This window comes from Orcinus orca, chromosome 20 (assembly GCF_937001465.1).
Source record: "Orcinus orca chromosome 20, mOrcOrc1.1, whole genome shotgun sequence".
Classification (NCBI taxonomy): Eukaryota; Metazoa; Chordata; class Mammalia; order Artiodactyla; family Delphinidae; genus Orcinus; species Orcinus orca.
Window position 1 is genome coordinate 44263683 of NC_064578.1, and position 21133 is coordinate 44284815.

The 21133-nt window shown below is 37.6% G+C and overlaps 1 protein-coding gene across 7 annotated transcripts in view; it reads left to right on the forward strand.

Annotated features, from left to right (window-relative positions):
* The window catches only part of LOC125962661 (zinc finger protein 82 homolog), a 41812-nt gene that overhangs the window by 372 nt on the left and 20307 nt on the right, over positions 1 to 21133 (forward strand). For 5 of the 7 annotated variants that reach the window (XM_049703002.1, XM_049703000.1, XM_049703001.1 and 2 more), the window contains exons 2-4: positions 9224 to 9309; positions 10765 to 10891; positions 12963 to 13055. In XM_049703002.1, the coding sequence (XP_049558959.1) occupies positions 9301 to 9309; positions 10765 to 10891; positions 12963 to 13055 (229 nt within the window). In that variant the 5' untranslated portion in view covers positions 9224 to 9300. Of the gene's footprint in view, positions 1 to 9223; positions 9310 to 10764; positions 10892 to 12962; positions 13056 to 13385; positions 13470 to 21133 lie in introns of those variants that run through there. The other 2 variants (XM_049703003.1, XM_049702999.1) reach the window with 2 other exon arrangements.

Below are 21133 nucleotides of genomic sequence, written 5' to 3' on the forward strand. Positions count from 1 at the left end.
GGGTGATGGCGTTTGTGTGACTGAATGGGGTGCAGAGCCTCTTGTGTGACCGTCGGTTGCCGTGGACTGGGTGACTCCGACCCTAGCGTCACGGCTGAATCTTCTGCCAGCCACAGAGAAATGGCCCCCAGTCAGGTAACTGAGAGCCAGAGAAAAGACTCCCAGCAAAAAGACTTAGACCCGTCTTGGGATAAGAATGTTAGAATTGAAGGTGCCCCCCAGGCTGGCTCCTGGGAGTATTCCCAGCGCACTACATTCTCCGGCGGGCGCGCGCGGACACACGCACGGTTGCTCACACAGCTCCGCACTTTCCACCTGCAGGTTTCGGAGCCACGGAATTCCCTCTCCGCACAACCGTGACCCTGGCTTTTCTCTATTACTGGGAAGAGTCAGTACCATTCCTCTTCCTTACTCTGGGCGTGCGTGGGTGGTGGGTGGTGGGGACAGATGCGGTCGTGGCGTGCCCTAATTTAGCCGGCGTGGGCAGGGCTCCAAGAAAGGCTTATATTGTTTTAAGATTCCCTTCTTCCTCAGTCTTGTCAAACTAAGAAAAGGGCTCTGATGAGGAGGAGGAATGAATTGCTATTGCCCACTTAAAAGTCAAAGTCAAGACGAGTGGGTATTTCCACTTGTTCTGTGAAATGCATTTTTATTTTTTAGAACCTGTAAACATTTGCTTCCTTCTGCTTAGTATGACCTGTCCATTAATTTGATATGTAGTTCCCCTCCCTAGTGCCTATATGCATTATCCATGTGGCAGATACTTCCCCTTACTTCTGAGAGCTTTCTTTTTTTTAACTATGTGTAAAGGTCTTATAACAGTGCCTGATACTTCATAAGTACTTAATAAACATTAGCTATTTGTTGTTAAGTGGTGATTTGGAGCAATTCCCCATCGGCCTCCAATAGATCAGGAAAAATGGAAATACCATGCTAATTGTGTTGAACATTTCCTAGTTTAAAAAATTGAGGTGCTCCAGGGAACTCTACTCAATGCTCTGCAGTGACCTAAATGTGGAGGAAATCCAAAAAAGAGGGGCTATATGTATAGGTATAGTTGATTCACTTTGCTGTACAGTAGAAACTAACACAACATTGTAAAGCAACTATACTCAAATAAAAATTTTTTTAAAAAATGATGTACTCAAATGGTTTGAATAGGAATTCTTAACTAGTGGTAATTTAAATCCATTTGGGGCTTTCACTTTACCAGAAACCCCTTGAGATTGTATATGAAATTATAATAGTTGATAATATGCTATTTTTCTGGGAAGGAAGTCCATAATTTAATGAGATTATCAAACATGACCCAAAAAGATTCAGATCCATTGGCCTAGAATCAAAGGCTAATGTCTGAGAATGTTCTTTGAAATAAGAACTATATAAAATTAGTATCTATGGGAATTCCCTGGGGGTCCAGTGGTTAAGACTCCACGCTTTCACTGCCGTGGGCCACTGGGTTCAATCCCAGGTCAGGGAACTAAGATTCTGTAAGCTGCGTGGTGCAGCCAAAAATAAATAAAATGAGGTAAGATAAGATCAATTAAAATGTGTCTAATTATAGGACATTATTAAATAAATCACATTCCATCCATGTGATGCGATTTTATGCCATTGGTATTGACTCATGAGAAGGAAAAGAAGTAAAATGATCAATTTTAAGCAATAGTTACAGTTTTGAACAAGATGACTCAAGACATTTTTAGTTATGTATGAATTCTTTTTAATAAACTAGGGATTTGTGTGACATTTTGCAATGATATATCTAATATGAAAATTTAATAGTTATTCAGTGGAGAAAGGAGGAGGTAAAGCATCCGTTGTATACCAAATACTGTTTTGTCTGCTTTGGTATACTCTTTCTAAATTTGGGAATGCTGTTTACCTTCATTGTGTTCAGTTACAGGAGAAGGATTGTGAAGATAGCTTATCGTTTTGATGAACAGTAAAAACAGTTATTTATTTCTGCCATACTAATTTGTGTGTGCATGTTTGTGTGTGTGTGTGTGTGTGTGTGTGTAGAACCCTCTCATGTCACAGGCCTATGACTCACATTTCTCTTAACAACTGGAAGGTACTCCCTCTCCCAACTCTATTTTATTTATATGGAGATAGTAATTTAATTTTTGTTTCTGATGATAGAATTCATGCAGGTTTATTTTAAAAAGAAAAAAAATGCAGGAACCTAAGGAAGTTTTAAGAAGAAAATTTTAAATGCCCTTAGTCCCATCATCCAGAGTTAATGAATATTACAATTCTGATGTTTGTTTTTCCAAATATTTTTTTGTGCACTTGTGTATATATGTTTGGTTTGCAAAACAGAATCATAAAAATTGGTTATTTAAAAAGAGAAAGACTCTCCAACACTATGAAAAAGCAATCCAGTGCAGTCATAAGATTTATTATATTGTTATGCCTATGAAGGGTAAAGGGGAGTGCAATGGTTCCCCTCTAATTTGAAAAACTTTTCAAGAATTTACACTTTTTAGTTATGGAGGCATTGATTTTTGTTAATTACTTTCTTAAGCCTAGTTCTAAAATTTATTGATGCTGTTAAGAAAGGCCAGTTGTGAAAATCTCAAAAAATTTACTGTTAAGAAAAAAGAGAAAGGGCATGCTACTATTAAAATTATTAGAGGGCTTCCCTGGTGGCTCAGTGGGTTGAGAATCCACCTGCCAGTGCAAGGGACACGGGTTTGAACCCTGCTCCTGGAGGATCCCACGTGCCGTGGAGCAACTAGGCCCGTGCGCCACAGCTGCTGAGCCTGCATTCTAGAGCCCGTGAGCCACAACTACCAAGCCCATGAGCCACAGCTACTGAGGCTGCGTGCCACAACTACTGAAGCCCGCGCGCCTGGAGCCCATGCTCCGCAACATGAGAAGCCACCGCAATGAGAAACCCACGCACCGCAACGAAGAGTAGTCCCCGCTCACCGCAACTAGAGAAAACCTGCACGTAGCAACGAAGACCCAATGCGGCCAAAAAATAAATATTCCTTAAAAAAAAATTATTCGAGATGATTTATCAAAAATTAAAAATTTTTAATTAAAAATTGTTAAAGATAATTTTCTTTAATAAATAGAATGGACATGTCATGTTTTTCATTTTATTCAGTGCTTATAATAAGCTGCCTTAAGTTCTTTATATGTATTATATTAATGGTTCACAACAACCCTATAAGATAGATACTGTATTTTTTTGATGTGGTCCATTTTTAAAGTCTTTATTGAATTTGTTACAGTATTGCTTCTGTTTTTATGTTTTCATTTTTTGGCTTCCAGGCACGTGGGATCTTAGCTCCCCGACCAGGGATCGAACCTGTACCCCCTGCATTGGGAGGCGAAGTCTTAACCACTGGACCACCAGGGAAGTCCCCTAGATATTGTTATTATTCTCCAGTTTTTCTATGAGGGAACAGAGGCACTGAAAATTAGTAACGTGTCCAAAGCCTCCTAGTTGATAACTGTCAGAGCTTAGATTCACATACTGGATCCTGAGAACAAAGCCTGTGTTTTTCATATGTGAGAGTCAATCACCTCCCAACATTGTGCATATTCTTTTTAGTCTGCCTAGTGTACTTGACAGTTTATCATGGATATCTTTCTTCATTAATTAATATGAACCAGTATCATCATTATTAATAATTGTATAATATGCCATCATACAGTGGAACATAATTTATTTAGCTTGTTGACTATTGTTAGGTATTCTTTTGGTTATAAATTATTCTTTGAAGAACTTCCTTGCATATACTTCTTTGTGTATACTTTTACAAATATTCCCTAAGGATAAATTCCTAGAATTGGAATTTCTAGGTTAAATTATCAGACATTTAAAAAGAACTCATATCATGCCAGATCCTGTGCTAGTGCTTGGGGAAAATACAGTAACTAAAATCCTTAAGTTGCTTTTTATCTATCAAGGTAGATAAACCTCTACAGGAATAAGACTAAAATAAAGTCAATGAAGAAGTCTGATGGCATGGCTTGGGAGTTCCTGGAAAGGAGACATCATCTGATTATAGCAAGCACTATCATGTTGTGACCAAATAGTACCAAACCCATCAGATTTCTGTGGAGGTCATTGGATTTTATGTAATAAGCTTTGTCTCACAGTTTATTTTTTCCTCATGATGTTGATGCAGGGCGAGACCAACAGAAGAAAGACAATGCATTAGCTCTTTGGAGGGCATCGTGACTAAAATGACTAATTCAGAACCAAGATAAATTCATCAGTCAAAAAGTTATGAGAGGCAGCAGAAACTTAGAAATCATAGAGTTGGTTCAGATATTGGGAGCTGAAATAAATCAAAAAATAGCAGCTTTTTTCCTCCAGGTTCAAGGGATGACTGCTTTAAAAAATCTCTTTCACCTACTTGAAGAAGAAGTTCCTGTTTATAAAATTTTAAAATATATATATATTTCAAGGGTATATATGGCCATATAAAATTATGAAGTACATGTAAGCAAAAAGAAGAAAATTATGAAGTACATGTAAGCAAAAAAGAAAATTATGAAGTACATGTAAGCAAAAAGAAGAAAATTAGTACATGTAAGCAAAAAGAAGAAAAAATGTAGAAATAACAATCTTTGCAGATTTTTTTCTGTCTGTTGATGCCTGTTAGTACCTCTTTATGCCAATATATATGTATACTTTACAAATATAATAACCATTTCATTTTATTTTTCTAAAGACTGCATATCTTGAATATTTTGTATGTCTGTGTACTTTCTAAAGCTTAAACTTATATAATATTTTCCATCAACTATGCCTCAATCGAAAAAAAATTTTAATAGTGAAGGTTAGCATTTAGTGATTACTTTGCACATACATGAATATATAGATACATATAGGTGTTTTTACCTGCCATGACAGGATCACAGTACTCACAACTGTTGTTACCTGCATTCTTCACTCAGCAACATGTAGTAAACATATTTCCATCTTTCCTATTAAAGATCTACATCATAATTTTAATTTTTTAATTTTTATTTATTAAAATTTTTTTAAAGATTTATTTATTTTATATTGCCTGCATTGGGTCTTCGTTGCTGCATGTGGGCTTTTCTCTGGTTGTGGCGAGTGGGGGCTACTCTTCATTGTGGTGCGCAGGCTTCTCATTGCGGGGACTTTTCTTGTTGTGTAGCTCGCGGGCTCTAGGCATGCAGGCTCAGTAGTTGTGGCGCACGGGCTTAGTTGTTCTGCGGCATGTGGGATCTTCCCGGACCAGGGCTTGAACCCGTGTCCCCTGCATTGGCAGGTGGATTCTTAACCACTGCGCCACTAGGGAAGCCCTACATCATAATTTTTAAATGGAAAGTTTTTTCACTCTATGGATGCTTTATAATTTATTAAATCTATTTCTACTGAAGGATGCTTCAGTTCTGGAAAGCTTTTTTCCCCTAGGAATAATGTCTGTCAGCACACTTTTACATTTTTGTCCATATATACAATTATTTAATATTTTCTTTAATCCCATAAGTTAGAATTTCTGCATCAAAGGGTTTTCATGGTTTAAATGCTCCTTGTACCTACTTTAAATTTTGTGCAGTCTACAGGTTAGAATGTTCATATCCTTACAAGCTTGCTAATATGGGCATCAGTACTCTTAAAATGAGGTTTAATATCTTTAGGTAATTTGATGTGTTATTTCTATGTTTTAGTGAGTCATACCTCCTCATGTTTCTCTCACTGGGACAAGAGATTCTGGGTTTCAGGGGCAAGAGCTAGAGGTGAAAGAGAGCTGACTTTGTGGTTAGAAAAATAAGGATTCCAAATGCAGCTTTGCTACTTATTAACTGAATTTCTGCAAGTGATTTCACTTCTTTTAGTGTGAATTTTCTGATCCATTGCATAGATAGGATAATTACGATACTACATAGCAATCCTGCAGATACAATTAACATATAAAATACCTATCATATAGAAGTCCTTTTTTTCCCTTCTTTTTTTTAATTGATGTATAATTGACATAGAACACTGTTTTAGTTTCAAGTGTACAACATAATGATTTGATATTTGCATATATTGCAAAATGATCACAGTAAATCTAGTTAACATCTGTAGACATACATAGTTACAATTTTCTTTTTCTTGTGATAAGACCTACTCTCTTAGAAACTTTCAAATATGCAATACTATATTATATATATAAACTATATCACCATGCTATACATTACAACCCATGACATTAATTTTAAAACTAGAATTTTGTCCCTTTGCCCCCCCACTTCAACCGTATCACCCTCTCCACCCCTCCCATCCCCCCACCTCTGGAAGCTACTAATCTGTTCTTTGTACCTGTGAGCTTGGTTAGAGTTTGTTTGTTTGTGTTTTTTTAATTTTACATATAAGCAAGATTATACAGTATTTGTTTTTCTGTGTCTGACTTATTCCGCTTAGCATGATGCACTCAAGGTCCGTCTGTGTTGCTGAAAATGGCAAAATTTTATTCTTTTTTTTTTTTCTTACCATAAATTTTACTGAAAAAGAAGAAAAAACTTAACGGGCCAAAGTAGAAGGGACTTTCCCCTTCTTGAAAAAGTTGCAATCTTGAAACCGCTTAGTATTCTTCCGCCTTGAAAAATAAGCCCGCCCGTCTCGCCCCAAGGTCGCTCAGTGACCTCTGCAGAGACGGGTCAAGGAGCACGGCCGGTGACCCAAACTGCTGACCAGGGGACGGGCGGAGCTGGGACATAGGGGTGAGGCCTGAGGCTGGTGTTGATCCAGCGCGAGGGATAATCCCCTGGAGTCGAGGTGGGCTCCAGCCAGTGCCACTTGTGCCGCCCGGGTAGATGCTGGGGACAGAAGTATCCCTGGTGGATGCCTTCAACTCTGAAAACGGCCAGGGTATTTTGTCAAATTTCCCTTTATTCCCTTATTTCTTGAATAAATAAAATCAGGGGTGGGGGGCAGAAGCGGCAATGTGCACGCCTCACCCCCGCCCCTTCCGCCCGGCGGGAGACACGTCCCCAGCCGACCTTCCTTCGCAGGGGGTCCAAATCCATCCGGCTGGTGGGCCAGGGCGTGCGCCCGCGAAGTCAGCCACCAACCCCAACCACGCCAAAATTTTATTCTTTTTATGGCTGAATAATATTCCTGTGTGTGTGTGTTTCACATTTTCTTTATCCATTAATCCATCGATTGACATTTAGGTTGTTTCCATAATTTGGCTGTTGTAAATAATGTTGCAGTGAACATGGGGATGCATAAATCTTTTCAAATTAGTGTTTTCATTTTCTTCAGAAAATACCTAGTAGTGCAATTGCTGGATCATATGGTAGGTCTATTTTTAATTTTTTGAGAAACCTCCATACTGTTTTCCATAATGGCTGTACCAATTTACATTCCTGCCAACAGTGCACAAAGGTTCCCTTTTCTCCACATTATTGCCAACATTTGTTATTTCTTGTCTTTTTGATAATAGCCATTCTAACAGGTGTATGATGATATCTCATTGTGGTTTTGGTTTGCATTTCCCTGACAATTGTGATGTTGAGCATCTTTTCATGTACCTGTTGGCCATCTGTTATGACTTCTTTGGAAAAATGTCTATTTAGATCTGCCCATTTTTTAATCAAGATTTTTTTTTTTGCTATTGTATGGGTTCTTTATATATTTTGGAATTGATTCCTTATCAGATATATGATTTGCAAATATTTTCTCCTATTCAGTAGGTTGCCTTTTCATTTTGTTGATGATTCCTTTGCTGTGCAGAAGATTTTTAGTTTGATGTAGTCCCACTTGTTTATTTTTGCTTTTGTTGCCTTTACTTTTAGTGTCAAAAAATCATCACCAAGACCTATGTCTAGACACTTACCTCCTGTGTTTTCTTCTAGGAGTTTTATGGTTTCAGATCTTAAACATTCAATTCTTTAATCCATTTTGAGCTCATTTTTGTGCATGGTATGAAATAGTGGTCCAGTTTCATTCTTTTGCATGTGGCTGTCTGGTTTTCCCAACACCATTTATTGAAGAGACTGTCCTTTTCCCACTGTATATTCTTGGCTCCTTTTTGTAAATTAATTGGTCATGTACACATGGGTTTTATTTCTGGGCTCTCTATTCTGTTCCATTGACCTATATAGCTGTTTTTTTTTTTTTGCAGGGGGGGCAATATCATATTGTTTTGATTACTGTAGCTTTGTAATATAGTTTGAAATCAGGAAGCATGATGCCTCCAGATTTTTTCTTCTTTCTCAAGATTGCTTTGGCTATTTGGGGCCTTTTGTGGTTCCATACAACTTTTAGGGTTGTTTGTTCTAGTTCTGTGGAATATTCCAGTGGAATTTTGATAGAGATTGCATTTAATCTGTAGATTGCTCTGGGCAGTATGGACATTTTAACAATATTAATTCGTCTAATTTATGAACATTGAATATCTTTCTATTTCTTTGTGTCATCTTCAGTTTCTTTCATCAGTGTCTTTTAGTTTTCAGTGTACAGGTCTATTTAACCTCCTTGGTTAAATATATTCCTAGTTATTTTATTCTTTTGATGCAATTATAAATGGGATTGTTTTCTTAATTTCTCTTTCTTATAGTTCATTATTAGTAGATATAAATGCACCTGATTTTTGTAAATTGATTTTGTATCCTGCAACTTTACTGAATTCTTTTATTTTAACAGTTTTCCTGTGGGGTCCTTAGGATTTTCTATATATAATATAGAGATAGTTTTACTTCTTCCTTTCCAGTTTAGATGCCTTTTATTTCATTTTCTTGTGAAAAGTCTTGATAAATAGATATATGTTATTGTCTAACTGCTGACAACATGAATTCACACCTCTTCAGCCTAGGTTGTAAGAAACAGAATGACAGATGAAGTCATCCAGGAAAGCAATGTGGATGATTCTGATTGAAAATAGTGATGAGCTCAGAGGATTCTGGAAGTTACTGTTCTGACTGCAGGCAGGCAGGGCTGCCAGTGAGTAATTTCTCAGTGGTAACGGCTGCTAGCATTGGTCCTATGGATTTCTCTCTTTGTATCTGTTTAATTTAAGCAGGCTTGTGAGGTTTTGAAAGAGATTCTGGTTTAGATGATGTCCCTTATCAGCCCTGAAATTTATAAGTAGGGATTAGATTTGTCCATACTTCCTCAAATTTCCATGTGTGTGTGTGTGTGTGTGTGGTGGGGAGGTCCAGGGAGGGGAAAGAATATATTAAACTGAGTCATTTTGAGAGTTCTAAGGCCTATCTCATGGCCCCCTTTTTCTCCCCCTAGCTCTGGCCTCTGTGAACTGTGCTTCTCCAGGCAAGTAAACCCCAAGGAGGACTGACCAGTTCTTGAATTTCTAAACCATGGCCCATGTAAGTTGCTATTTCTTTCACCTTCTGGAAGTTAAGTTCCTATAAACTTTTCTTTATCCTGAAACTTCTTACTTATCAGAGCCCCATCTAAGGGCCCATTTCCTCCAAATCCAGTGAGAGATGAGACCAAATAAATAGTACAATGCCCTCCTTGTGAGTCCTCTTTTTTCCAGTCATTGTTCATGTATTCATTGAACAAATCATTCAGCATCTGTTATATGTGCTCAGTCTTCTGCTAAAAGCTGCAGTGGAGCAGAAATGAAATCCCTTTAGGGAGACGTTTCACCATCTCTTTTGAGTAGTTGAGAGTATGGGCCCATTTGACTGCTCATGGGAAATCGCTAAATTTTTCCAAACTTGAGTTTTCCAAGTAGGTAAGATTTGCTGTTGGTTGACCTCAGCCTCAGTACATGGTGAGATCTCATGCTTTATGAGGCTTTTAGGACTAGGTAGGATTATGGTTGGGTCTTGCATAAAGGGAGCTCAAGTATCTTCTCTGGAAATCCCTAAGAGTTGTATACCATTTATATTGGAACTGGATGAGCTAGACTAGAATGACATCTTTGTGATTCTGGATCACCAGTATCCAGAATCTACATCAGTATCCTCTAACTCAGGCATAATGAATGCATACAGTGAGGGATGGAAAATGATAGATAAGATCATGCAGATATCTATTGCATAGACTATTATACAACCAATTTTTAAAATTTCATAAAAGAATTTATCATAAATGGGGAAATGTTTATGATCTGATTCAATGGTGAACTTGGAAGAAAGTTTTAATTGTATTCAGATCCTTTTCCAACATAGAGATATCATAGGAAAACTTTTAAAAAAAAATCTTGTTCTTTAAGGGGAAAGGGTGGAAGAACACATTTTTTGAGAATTTGTGAGGGAGACATACAACAGACAGAAGGCTTATACACAGTATTTCATTTAATTAGAAAACTGAGGGACTTCCCTGGTGGTCCAATGGGTAAGATTCCACGCTCCCAGTGCAAGGGGTCCGGGTTTGCGCCCTGGTCAGGGAACTAGGTCCCACATGCATGCCGCAACTAAGAGTCCGCATGCTGCAACTAAGAAGTCTGCATACTGCAACTAAAGATCCTGCATGCCACATCTAAGACCTGGCACAGCATAAATAAATAAATACATACATACATACATACATAAATACATGCATACATACTGATTATTTTTTTCCCAGATGTGTTTGGATAGTTAAGATATGCTAGAGTATACAAGAGGCTGTATCTGTAGCAACAGGATCCTTCAGGAACATATAGGCATCCTGCTTCAAGCACACTCATTTCCTAACTACTGTGTTACGGGCTTCCAGCCCAAGCCTGTTTGCTTGCTCTATGATCCATTTCCTACAGTATCTCTTCCATTTTATTCTCCCATCTTAAAACAAATATTCTTTAATTTCAGTTGTATGGTTTGTCATTTCAGGGATCAGTGATGTTCAGTGATGTGTCCATAGATTTCTCTCAGGAGGAGTGGGACTACCTGGACTTGGAACAGAGAGATTTGTATAGAGATGTAATGTTGGAGAACTACAGCAACTTGGTCTCATTGGGTAAGGTTATCTGCCTCTAGAAATTTAGACTCTGTTCTCTGCAAAATTAGCTTTCTTCTCTAGAAATTTCAGGAATATCTTTCAAGAAACGATCCAAATTTTTGCTCCCTGTTCTCAAGGGAATGGTTTGAGCTCTTTTTGTTTGGAAGTGAGCACCTTCACTAAGCATATTCATCTTGGCCATCCTTATGTGGCCTTCAGGTCTTCCTTAATGATGAAAGGACTGGGTTTGAAATCTGGGTGATTTACAACCTTACCAGTGTCAAAGAAAGCAGGCTTCACTTTGTATCTGAACTCAGAATTGCTATAGGTGTTTTGTTATTTGTTGGTGTACCTATAAGGAAAATAGCTAGACCTTATATCTTGGTTTTTCTCTGACTCTCAAATGAACACATAATTTTTTTAGTGGTAAGTGGTATCAACCGGATTTATTTACAGTTCAAGAGAACTCATGTCTTATATTAATAAACAAACATATTCACTCCAACCTACTTTTATGATTAAAAGTTAAAAATCCAAGAACTTTGCATGTAACATTGTATGAATATCCTAAGAAAAAACAGTAAATGCCTCAGGAAACTTCTTATTTTCCTCTCATTAAAATAGCAATTATATGATACAGCCACTATGGAGAACAGTATGGAGGTTCCTTAAAAAACTAAAAATAGAACTACCATATGACCCAGCAATCCCATTACTGGGCATATACCCTGAGAAAACCATAATTCAAAAAGAGTCATGCACCACAATGTTCATTGCAACACTATTTGCAATAGCCAGGACATGGAAGCAACCTAAGTGTCCATCGCCAGATGAATGGATAAAGAAGATGTGGCACATATATACAATGGAATATTACTCAGCCATAAAATGAAATGAAATTGAGTTATTTGTAGTGAAGTGGATGGACTTAGAGTCTGTCATACAGAGTAAGTCAGAAAGAGAAAAACAAATACCGTATGCTAACACATATATATGGCATCTAAAAAAAAAAAAAAAAAGGTTCTCATGAACCCAGGGGCAGGACAGGGATAAAGATGCAGACATAGAGAATGGACTTGAGGACACAGGGAGGGGGAAGGGTAATCTGGGACGAAGTGAGAGAGTGACATGGACATATATACACTACCAAATGTAAATTAGATAGCTAGTGGGAAGCAGCTGCATAGCATAGGGAGATCAGCTCGGTGCTTTGTGACCACCTAGAGGGGTGGGATAGGGAGGGTGGGAGGGAGACACAAGAGGGAGGGGATATGGGGATATAAGTATACGTATAGCTGATTCACTTTGTTATACAGGAGAAACTAACACAACAATGTAAAACAATTATACTCCAATAAAGATGTTAAAAAAAGCAATTATAGGGGCTTCCCTGGTGGCGCAGTGGTTGAGAGTCCGCCTGCCAATGCAGGGGACGTGGGTTCGTGTCCCGGTCCGGGAGGATCCCACATGTGGAGCTGCTGGGCCGCTGAGCCTGCGCGTCCAGAGCCTGCGCGTCTGAAGCCTGCACGTCCGGAGCCTGTGCTCCGCAATGGGAGAGGCTACAACAGTGAGAGACCCGCATAACGCAAAAAAAAAAAAAAAAAAGCAATTATAATAAATAATAGCTAATAAAATATATGTAGCGCTTAGTGTATATTCTAGGCAATGTTTAGATATGGATATATATTAATATAACCTGCATAACAATCATGTATTATAGGTACTATAATTATCCCTATTTTATAGGTGAGGAAAATAAAGCAGAGTGGTAACTTGTCCAAGGTCACACTACTGGGTTATGGCAAAGGCAAAATTTGAACCCAGACGTCTGTCAACCACTATTGCTCTCAAGAAAAGGAGTACTTGTGTAAATATAAATGAAAATAAGACCTTTTCCCTCCCTCTGCAATCTCCATTTCTTATGTAATATTAACATGATGTTTTTTAATCACCTCACTTTTCTTTGTTCTAAAGTCTTAATTACCATTTGACCTATAGTTTATTAAAAATTTAACCAAAACTGAATCAAAGTAATTGTGAATTTATTTTTTATTTCCACGTTACCTTACATTTCTTTTCTTCTGTCCAGGATGCTTTGTTTCTAAACCAGATGTGATTTTCTTATTGGAGCAAGGAAAAGAGCCCTGGAAAGTAGTGAGGAAAGGAAGAAGACGATATCCAGGTAAGTGAGGGCCAATAGGGTAGGGGAAACCATCACCAGAGAAAACTTCCCTGCTAGTTAAGGAAGAGGAACACCCTTCTGATGTTGTTTCGAAAACCCACTTTGAAAGACCATGGCCTAAGGAGAAAAGGTCTGAGACCCTGGGAGCAAATTAAGGACTTAGCTGGGGTTACTCATAGTACTACTGTATCCTATTTACCACTCTCCTTTTTTCATTGTTGTTGTTCTCTCTAATTTTCCTCCCCTTTGAAGGGGGCATAAGGTATGGAAAGGTGCTCTCTCTTCCCAATATTATTCTATCTATATTTTGATTTCTTCTTTTGCATGTATAGATAGATAGGCAGACAGACAGATAGATCGATCGACCAACTGGGCTCTGAGCCGGGCACTATGCTGGACACCATCAATACAATGGTAAATATAACCACTAGAATCCCTGTCCCTATGAGGATTTACCCTGATTTACAGAAACATAGTAAGTAAATAGAAAATATAATGTTAGGTAATAAGGGAGTACTATGAATAAAGGTAAGCACAGTAAGGGAATAGAGAATGGTATGGGATGGGAAAATTGTTTTAGTTATGGTCAGGAAAGCCTTTCTTCCCTAACTTTTCTCATAAAATTAAAAATGGGAAATAGAAGACTATGGAGATGAGTGTTCTTGACGTGGTAATAATATCATATGTTTTATCAGCAACTGAAGTTTCATGTGAATTACTCTAGAAGATAGATCCTTAGTTTACAGAATATCATTTTTATTCACCTTTTTCCATGTATGTTTATATCTACCTTCACATCAGGAAGAAACATGAATGTAATAGACTATATGGAAAATGATCCCTTGGTTTAGCTTCTACCTCTGTGCTATTTTCATCTCTCTTTGGACCTTTTGTTAAAGAAAGATCCTTAAAACTCTTGATATAGAGATATATGTTGTCACTTTATATTTTGCTCTGTGTTATATTCAGGTCTGACAGAGGAGACTCATTTTAGGCTAAAAGTTCTTTTGTAACACCAGAGCCATTTCAGTGCCCATAATGTTTATAAGGTTATGTCTTCTGATTCACCTTCTACCAAAGGAAAGAAAAATATGCTGTTTTTCCCAATCCTAACTTATTTTCTATCATCTGATTAAATGATATTTACAACTGTTAATACTACAAAAATAATGAAATACAGTGGCTCCAAGTGAATAAGATAATATCAGTTTAGTCAGGAAATATTTAGCCAAAATAACAACTGTTGATTCAAAGTTAGACATCTTAAACAAGGTCATTATTTTTTTCCTTTCCTTTTCTTTCTTTGTTTCTTTCTTCTTTTTAGTTAAGTTTTATTGAAGTATAAATGCATATAGAAAAGTGGACAAATGAAGGAAGGTTTTTTTGAGGAGACGGTATTTGAGGAGAGATGTGAAGTAAGGGCTCAAGCCATTTGACTCTAGAGGAAGAGCATTCTGCACAGATAGAAAAGGCCTAAGGAAGAAGTTAGCTTTGCATGTTTGAAAGCCATTATGGCTAGAACATGGAGAGGAAGGTAAAGTAATAAGAGATGAGATCAGAGTTAGTCAAGGGCCATATAATATAATCATTAAGAGAAATTGGAAGCTATAGTCTGCTTTCTGTTTTAAAATGATCCCTCTGGTCAAGTGCAAAAGTAGGAAGGACCAGTGTGGAAGCAGTTTCAGTTCAGACTGGAAGTAATGGTGGTTTGGATAAAGCTGGCAGCCGTAGGAGGTAGTAAGAAGCTGTTAGACTCAGGTTATGTATGAAGGGAGTCCCAAAAGAACATGCTGATGGACTTATAAATGCAGTAAGTAAGAAAGACATATCAAAGGAGGAGATAAGGGTGTTAGCTTGAAAAGCTAGGTGAATGGAAGCACAATTTACTGAGGTAGGGAAGATAGGAAGAGCAGGTTGGCAGGTAGATGTTGAGAGTTTCTGTTTTGGATATTTTAAATTTGAATTGTCTTTTATTTTTCCAGTTTTAGATGCTGAGTAGGCAGCTGAATATGTATATACACATGGAGCTCAGGGAGAGGTACAGCCTGATGTCCATCTGGGTGTCTTCACTTTATGGTTAAAATTGAAATCCATGGGTCTGAATGTGTTCATATAAGGAACACATGCAGGTAGAAGAAAGCAGATAAAGAGAAGAGCCCTAAAGACTGATTCATGGGATACTCCCCTATTCAGACGTTAGAAAGAGGGGGCCGCAAAGGACATGCAGAAGGAGCAGGCACTGATAAAAACAAAAGAAAATGTTTCAAAATGGAAGGAGTAGAGAATGAGGATGAGAATTGACCCCAGATTCTGGCAAGATGGAGAATGCTGGTGACCTTGTCAAGAGTGATTTTAGTGGAGTCAGGGTGAAAACCTGATTGGAGTGACTTAATAAGAGTAGGTAGGGCTTCCCTGGTGGCGCAGTGGTTGAGAGTCCGCCTGCCGATGCAGGGGACACGGGTTCGTGCCCCGGTCTGGGAAGATCCCACATGCCGCAGAGCGGCTGGGCCCGTGAGCCATGGCCGCTGAGCCTGCGCATCCGGAGCCTGTGCTCCGCAACGGGAGAGGCCACAACAGTGAGAGGCCCGCGTACCGCAAAAAAAAAAAAAAGAGTAGGTAAGGCAGTGATGAGATGGGTGTAAGACAACTCTGGAAGAAGTATGTATGAAGGGAAGCTGGGAAATAGAGTTGGTAGTTACACTGGGGATTTGGGTTATAAGCAGTGTAGTTTATGGTGTGCAATTATAGACCATGTTTGTGTGCCCATGGGAATGATTCTGTAAGTGGGGGAAATTGATGCAGTAGAGAGAGCATAAATTTGGAAGCAGTGTCCTTGAGGTGAGAGTGGAGGAAGGGGATAGGATCTAGGGAACAAGGGAGAATTAAAGGGAAAACAATGTAGTTATGAATGTAAGTAAGTTGGTCTGGGTAGTGGAGAGAGGACAGCATATTCTTCTATTGTTATTTCCTCAGTGAAATCAGAAAGATGATCATGAATAGAATGAGGATTATTCAGTGGTAGCATTCACTATGGCCTTATTCAGGATGTGACTAAAATTGATACTTCAGAAGTACAGTTCCTCGGATGTTAGGTTTTATTATTTTCAGATCTTTGTACTCTGTCCACAGTGTTGAAATGCAAATAGGATTACCTTGGAACCAAATCTTCTATATCCTAGTCTTGTATCAACAAAGCAAGGTGGTTAATAATAAAATGCCTAAACAGACTAAATACTAAATTCAGGTAATTTATGTGACATTTTCCATTTAATTAAAGCTGGTTCTCTGAAACGAGGGAATCACATTTGTGATTTTTTATATTTATATATTTTTAACTGATCAAAGAAAGGGCTTATATTTTTCTATATTCTCATCAGCATTGTGTAATAGAATAGAAATCCTTTGATCCAACAGAATTGGGACTGGTATTTGGTTTGTTTATTCATAAAAAAGGGTTAGATATTTTATGTACATACCATAAAAGTAATATTTTTACTCTCAAGATTAAAATATAGCTCTTTGTCAATACTTTCGACGTGTCTAAGGCTTTCTTTCCATTGTGTCTCTTATTTAATTTTTCATCTAAACCACACAATTTATAGTCTATTACTATTTCTAGTTAAAAATTTTTTAAGTAGAACAAGAACAAAATTTACAACAAGTACAGAACACTTCTTGATTATTATGTTTTCCCCATCTTTTACTGTTGTCCCTCCCACACTTAGTTTTTGTTAGCCATGTTTTGTTTTTTGTTTTTCTGGCTGTGCTATGTGGCATGCAGGATCTTAGTTCCCCGATCAGGAATTAAATCTGTACTCCCTGCATTGTGAGCACGGAGTCTTAACCAGTGGACCGCCAGGGATATCCCTGTTAGCCATGATTTTTAACAATGTATTTACAACCAGTTTTTCCAAAGTATTCAATTTCACTTTCATAGAACCAATCTCTTCTCATAGTTACTTATAAGTTTACATATTGTTTAATTAAATTGGGTACTTTCAGGAAAACGTGAGACTGGCCTAAACTTGTTTGGAACAAACACAGTTAACTCTTGTAAGATAGGAGTGCTTTGTCAACTGGGCCTGTGGAGGGGGCCATATCCCCTGGACGTGACAAGCCACTGGCCTGTCTCTCATGCCCTAGCCCGCATATCTGTTGCCTACTCTGCAGGCAGACAGCAGAAGTTGCTATCTGGCCCAGGGGTGATAATCTGCAGGATTCGATATACCTGGCTACTTTGAATACAGAATTTGCCCTGTTGTTTGCCATTGTCTCCGTACCTGCTCAGCTTATCAGCATGAACACCCTTGATAGACCGCTGTCCCCTTGTGCAGAGTAATCTCCCTCTTGTGATTTCGTGTGTGATATCTTTAGAAAATCTAATGCCAGATGCTTCATGAGTGTTTCAGTGTTTTCTTCATAAACGTTATATATATATTTTAAGTTTACTCTTGAAACTGTTGTGACTGGAATCTTTTTTTTCTCCATCATATTTTATTATTAAATATATGTATAAAGGCTATTAGTTTTTATTTTTTATATCCTCCTACCTTATTAAATTCTGTTATTTATATTATTTAAACCTCTTAAGTTTTCCAATTATGAATTATCATCTGAAAATACAGTTTTATCTCTTCTTTTAAATTCTTAAGACTATCGCTCATTTTTTTCTGATATTTAAGTGTCTTGACTAATAACTCCAGAGCTGTCTTTTTGTTAAGGTATTATATATTTTATCATTTTAGGGAGGTAATTATTCCTCCTTTATTGAGCTTTTTTGAAAAATCAGTTATGTTTCCCTTTTTTAGTTGCCTTTTCAGCGTCTATGGAGTTGATCATGTGAATTAAAAAAAATATATTGGGACTTCCCTGGCGGTGCAATGGTTAAGACTCCAAGCTCCCAATGCAGGGGTCCCAGGTTTGATTCCTGGTTTGGGAACTAGATTCCACATGCATGGCACAACTAAGAGTTCACATGCCTCAAGTAAGGAGCCAGTGAGCCACAACTAAGACCCAGCACAGCCAAATAAATATTTTTAAAAATATATTTATTTGGCTGTGCCAGGTCCTAGTTGCGGCATGCAGGATCTTCGTTGACACGTGCAGGATCTTTAGTTGCAGCATGTGGGATCTAGTTCCTTGACCAGGGATAGAACCTGGGCCCCCTGCATAAGAAGCGCAGAGTCTTAGCCACTGGACCACCAGGGAAGTCCCCGATCATGTGATTTTTATTTTTCCCTTTCCTCAGCTGTATTAAATGAGTTGAATTATCTTGATAGATTTCCCCATACTGGACCTCTTTAACATTCTTTGAATAAACAACACTGGGTCTTTTGACACACTGTTTTATTAGATGCTTAGAATTTTTACATCAGTTTTCAGAAAACTGGTGTGTAGTTTTCTTTTTATGAGCAGGATTTAGTATGATATTATTACATCATGAAAATAGTTTGGAAGTCCTCCTTTTTCCTAGTTCTCAGTCTAAACAGAATTTGTATGGCCTGTTCTTTAAAGCTTTAATAACCTTTTTAAGCTTTTTCCTTGAAGAAGGAGATGGTAAGTCTGACTACAATCTCTGTTTGCCTTATGGAAATTAATCTGTTGAAACATTGTATCTCTTTTGTGGTCAGTTTTGGTAAATTATATTTTCTTAGAAAATTATTCATTTTAGCTGTGTTTTAAAACTTATTGGCAAAGTAATCTTTCTTCCAACTATGTTCTGTATTTAATCATGATTATTTTCACTTTGCCATTTTTAAATTTCTACGTCTGTGCATTCTTGCTATTTTTATTTATTTATTTATTGCTATTTTTACTATATTAACTAATGGTTATCTGTTTTGCTGATTCATTTATAAAAAAAGAATCTGGTTTTACTTTGTGTGTTAGTTCTTTTTTTCTGTTTTCTAACTATTCTAATTCTGCTTTTATATAGTTAATTTCTTTTTTCTGCTTTGCTTCAGCTTGCTTTTCTAATATTTTTGAGTGGAATTTTTAGTTAATTTTTTCTTTCATTTTTTTGCTGTATGTATTAAGATATTTTTTAAAATAAATTTATTTATTTATTTATTTTTGGCTGCATTGGGTCTTCATTGCTGTGCACAGGCTTTCTCTAGTTGCGGTGAGAGGGGGCTACTCTTCATTGCGGTGCACAGGCTTCTCATTGCAGTGGCTTCTCTTGTTGCAGAGCACGGATTCTAGGCACGCAGGCTTTAGTAGTTGTGGCTCTCAGGCTCCAGAGTGCAGGCTCAGTAGTTGTGGCGCATGGGCTTAGTTGCTCTGTGGCATGTGGGATCTTCCCGGACCAGGGATCGATCCCGTGTCCCCTGCATTGTCACGTGGATTCTTAACCACTGTGCCACCAGGGAAGTCCCATGTATTTAAGTTTTTGAATTTTCTTCTACGCACTGTGGTTATAGTTTTACAGGTAATTTAATGTAGTTTTTTTTTTATTGTTACTATTGTTTTTTTTAAACAAATACCGTTTGGGATCTTATTTCTCTATTGATCTAAGAGTTATTTAAGATAGACTTCTAAAATTCCAAGTGAATTTACTTTTTTGTTGTTATTATTAATTCCCAGTTTTAGTAGAACCTATATGATTTCAGTTTTCTTATACAGACTATATTATAATACTTGAAAACATCATCATTTCTCTCTCTCATACACAGCTCATTCAGCACTTAAATTCCCCTCTGGCTATTTCTCCTCCTGGCTTACCATCCTCTGGTTTACATCTATCATGACCTTTGTTAGCAAGTTCTTCACACTCAAGTTACTGCAAAACCCTTTGACCCTATTAGTGAGTTACTTACAAATTACATCTTTTTTTTTTTTTTTTTTTGCTAAGGATTTCATAAACTTCAATAAGGTATAAACATATTTTCCTGTCTGAAAGTCACATTTCTAGGAAATAAGGAATGGTCTTGCCTCTGAGGGGATGGAAGGGAGGAGACCAGAATAAGGGGATGAAGGAACAAAACTCACTGAGCATTTGCAAAATGGATGAGTAGTAGAATAAGCTTAAAGGGAGCTGAAGTACGTAAGAGTTTCTCAGTGTCTTTGTTGTGATGTGGAGACAAAGAGCAACCCATAGCTATGTGAAGGAGGGAATGGCAATGTAGAGAATACTGCATAAATAAGGGTATAAACAACGGAAGGATGTACAGGAAAATACAACCACCATTTTTCATTTATATAGTCAGCTGGGCTAGCTTGAATGAATAAAGGAGATATTTAATCATTGTAGTAAGATGTGAGAGGTTAGAGGCCGAGAAATATATTCAGAATAAATATATAAGTATAGGAATTAAATGAGTGAAATCTATTTTGTGCTCTGGATTTATTATTGAATGGAGAATAAAGCAGGGATTGTTTCTGCCCTTAATGAGGTTCAGGGGTAAGAAAATAAGCAGAATAACAATTGGAAAAATTAATAAATAGATAATTTCAGCATAGCTCTATGTTGTATGTAATATATGTATAATAACTATGCAGATATACAGTTAACCCTTGAACAACACAGGGTTTAAGGTGTTGCCCCCCCAGCGTATGCAAAAATCCACATATAACTTTAAAAAATATATTTATTTATTTTATTTATTTATTTTATTTCTATTTTTTTGGCTTCATTGGGTGTTCTTTGTGGCATGCGGGCTTCTCTCTAGCTGTGGCATGGGGGTTTTCTCTCTCTAGTTGTGGCGCGTGGGCTCCAGAGCACGTGGGCTCTGTAGTTTGTGGCATGCAGGCTCTCTTTTTGAGGTGCATGAGCTCAGTAGTTGTGGCACATGGGCTTAATTGCCACGTGGCATGTGGGATCTTAGTTCCCTGACCAGGGATTGAACCTGTGTCCCCTGCGTTGGAAGGCAGATTCTTTACCACTGGACCACCAGGGAAGTCCCCACATATAATTTTTGACTCCCCCAACACTTAGCTACTTATTAGCCTATTGTTGACCTGGAAGCCTTACCAATAACATAAATAGTCGATTAACACATATGTTATATATATTATATACTGTATTCTTATAATAAAGTTAGCTAGAGAAAAGAAAATGTTATTAAGAAAATCACAGGGAA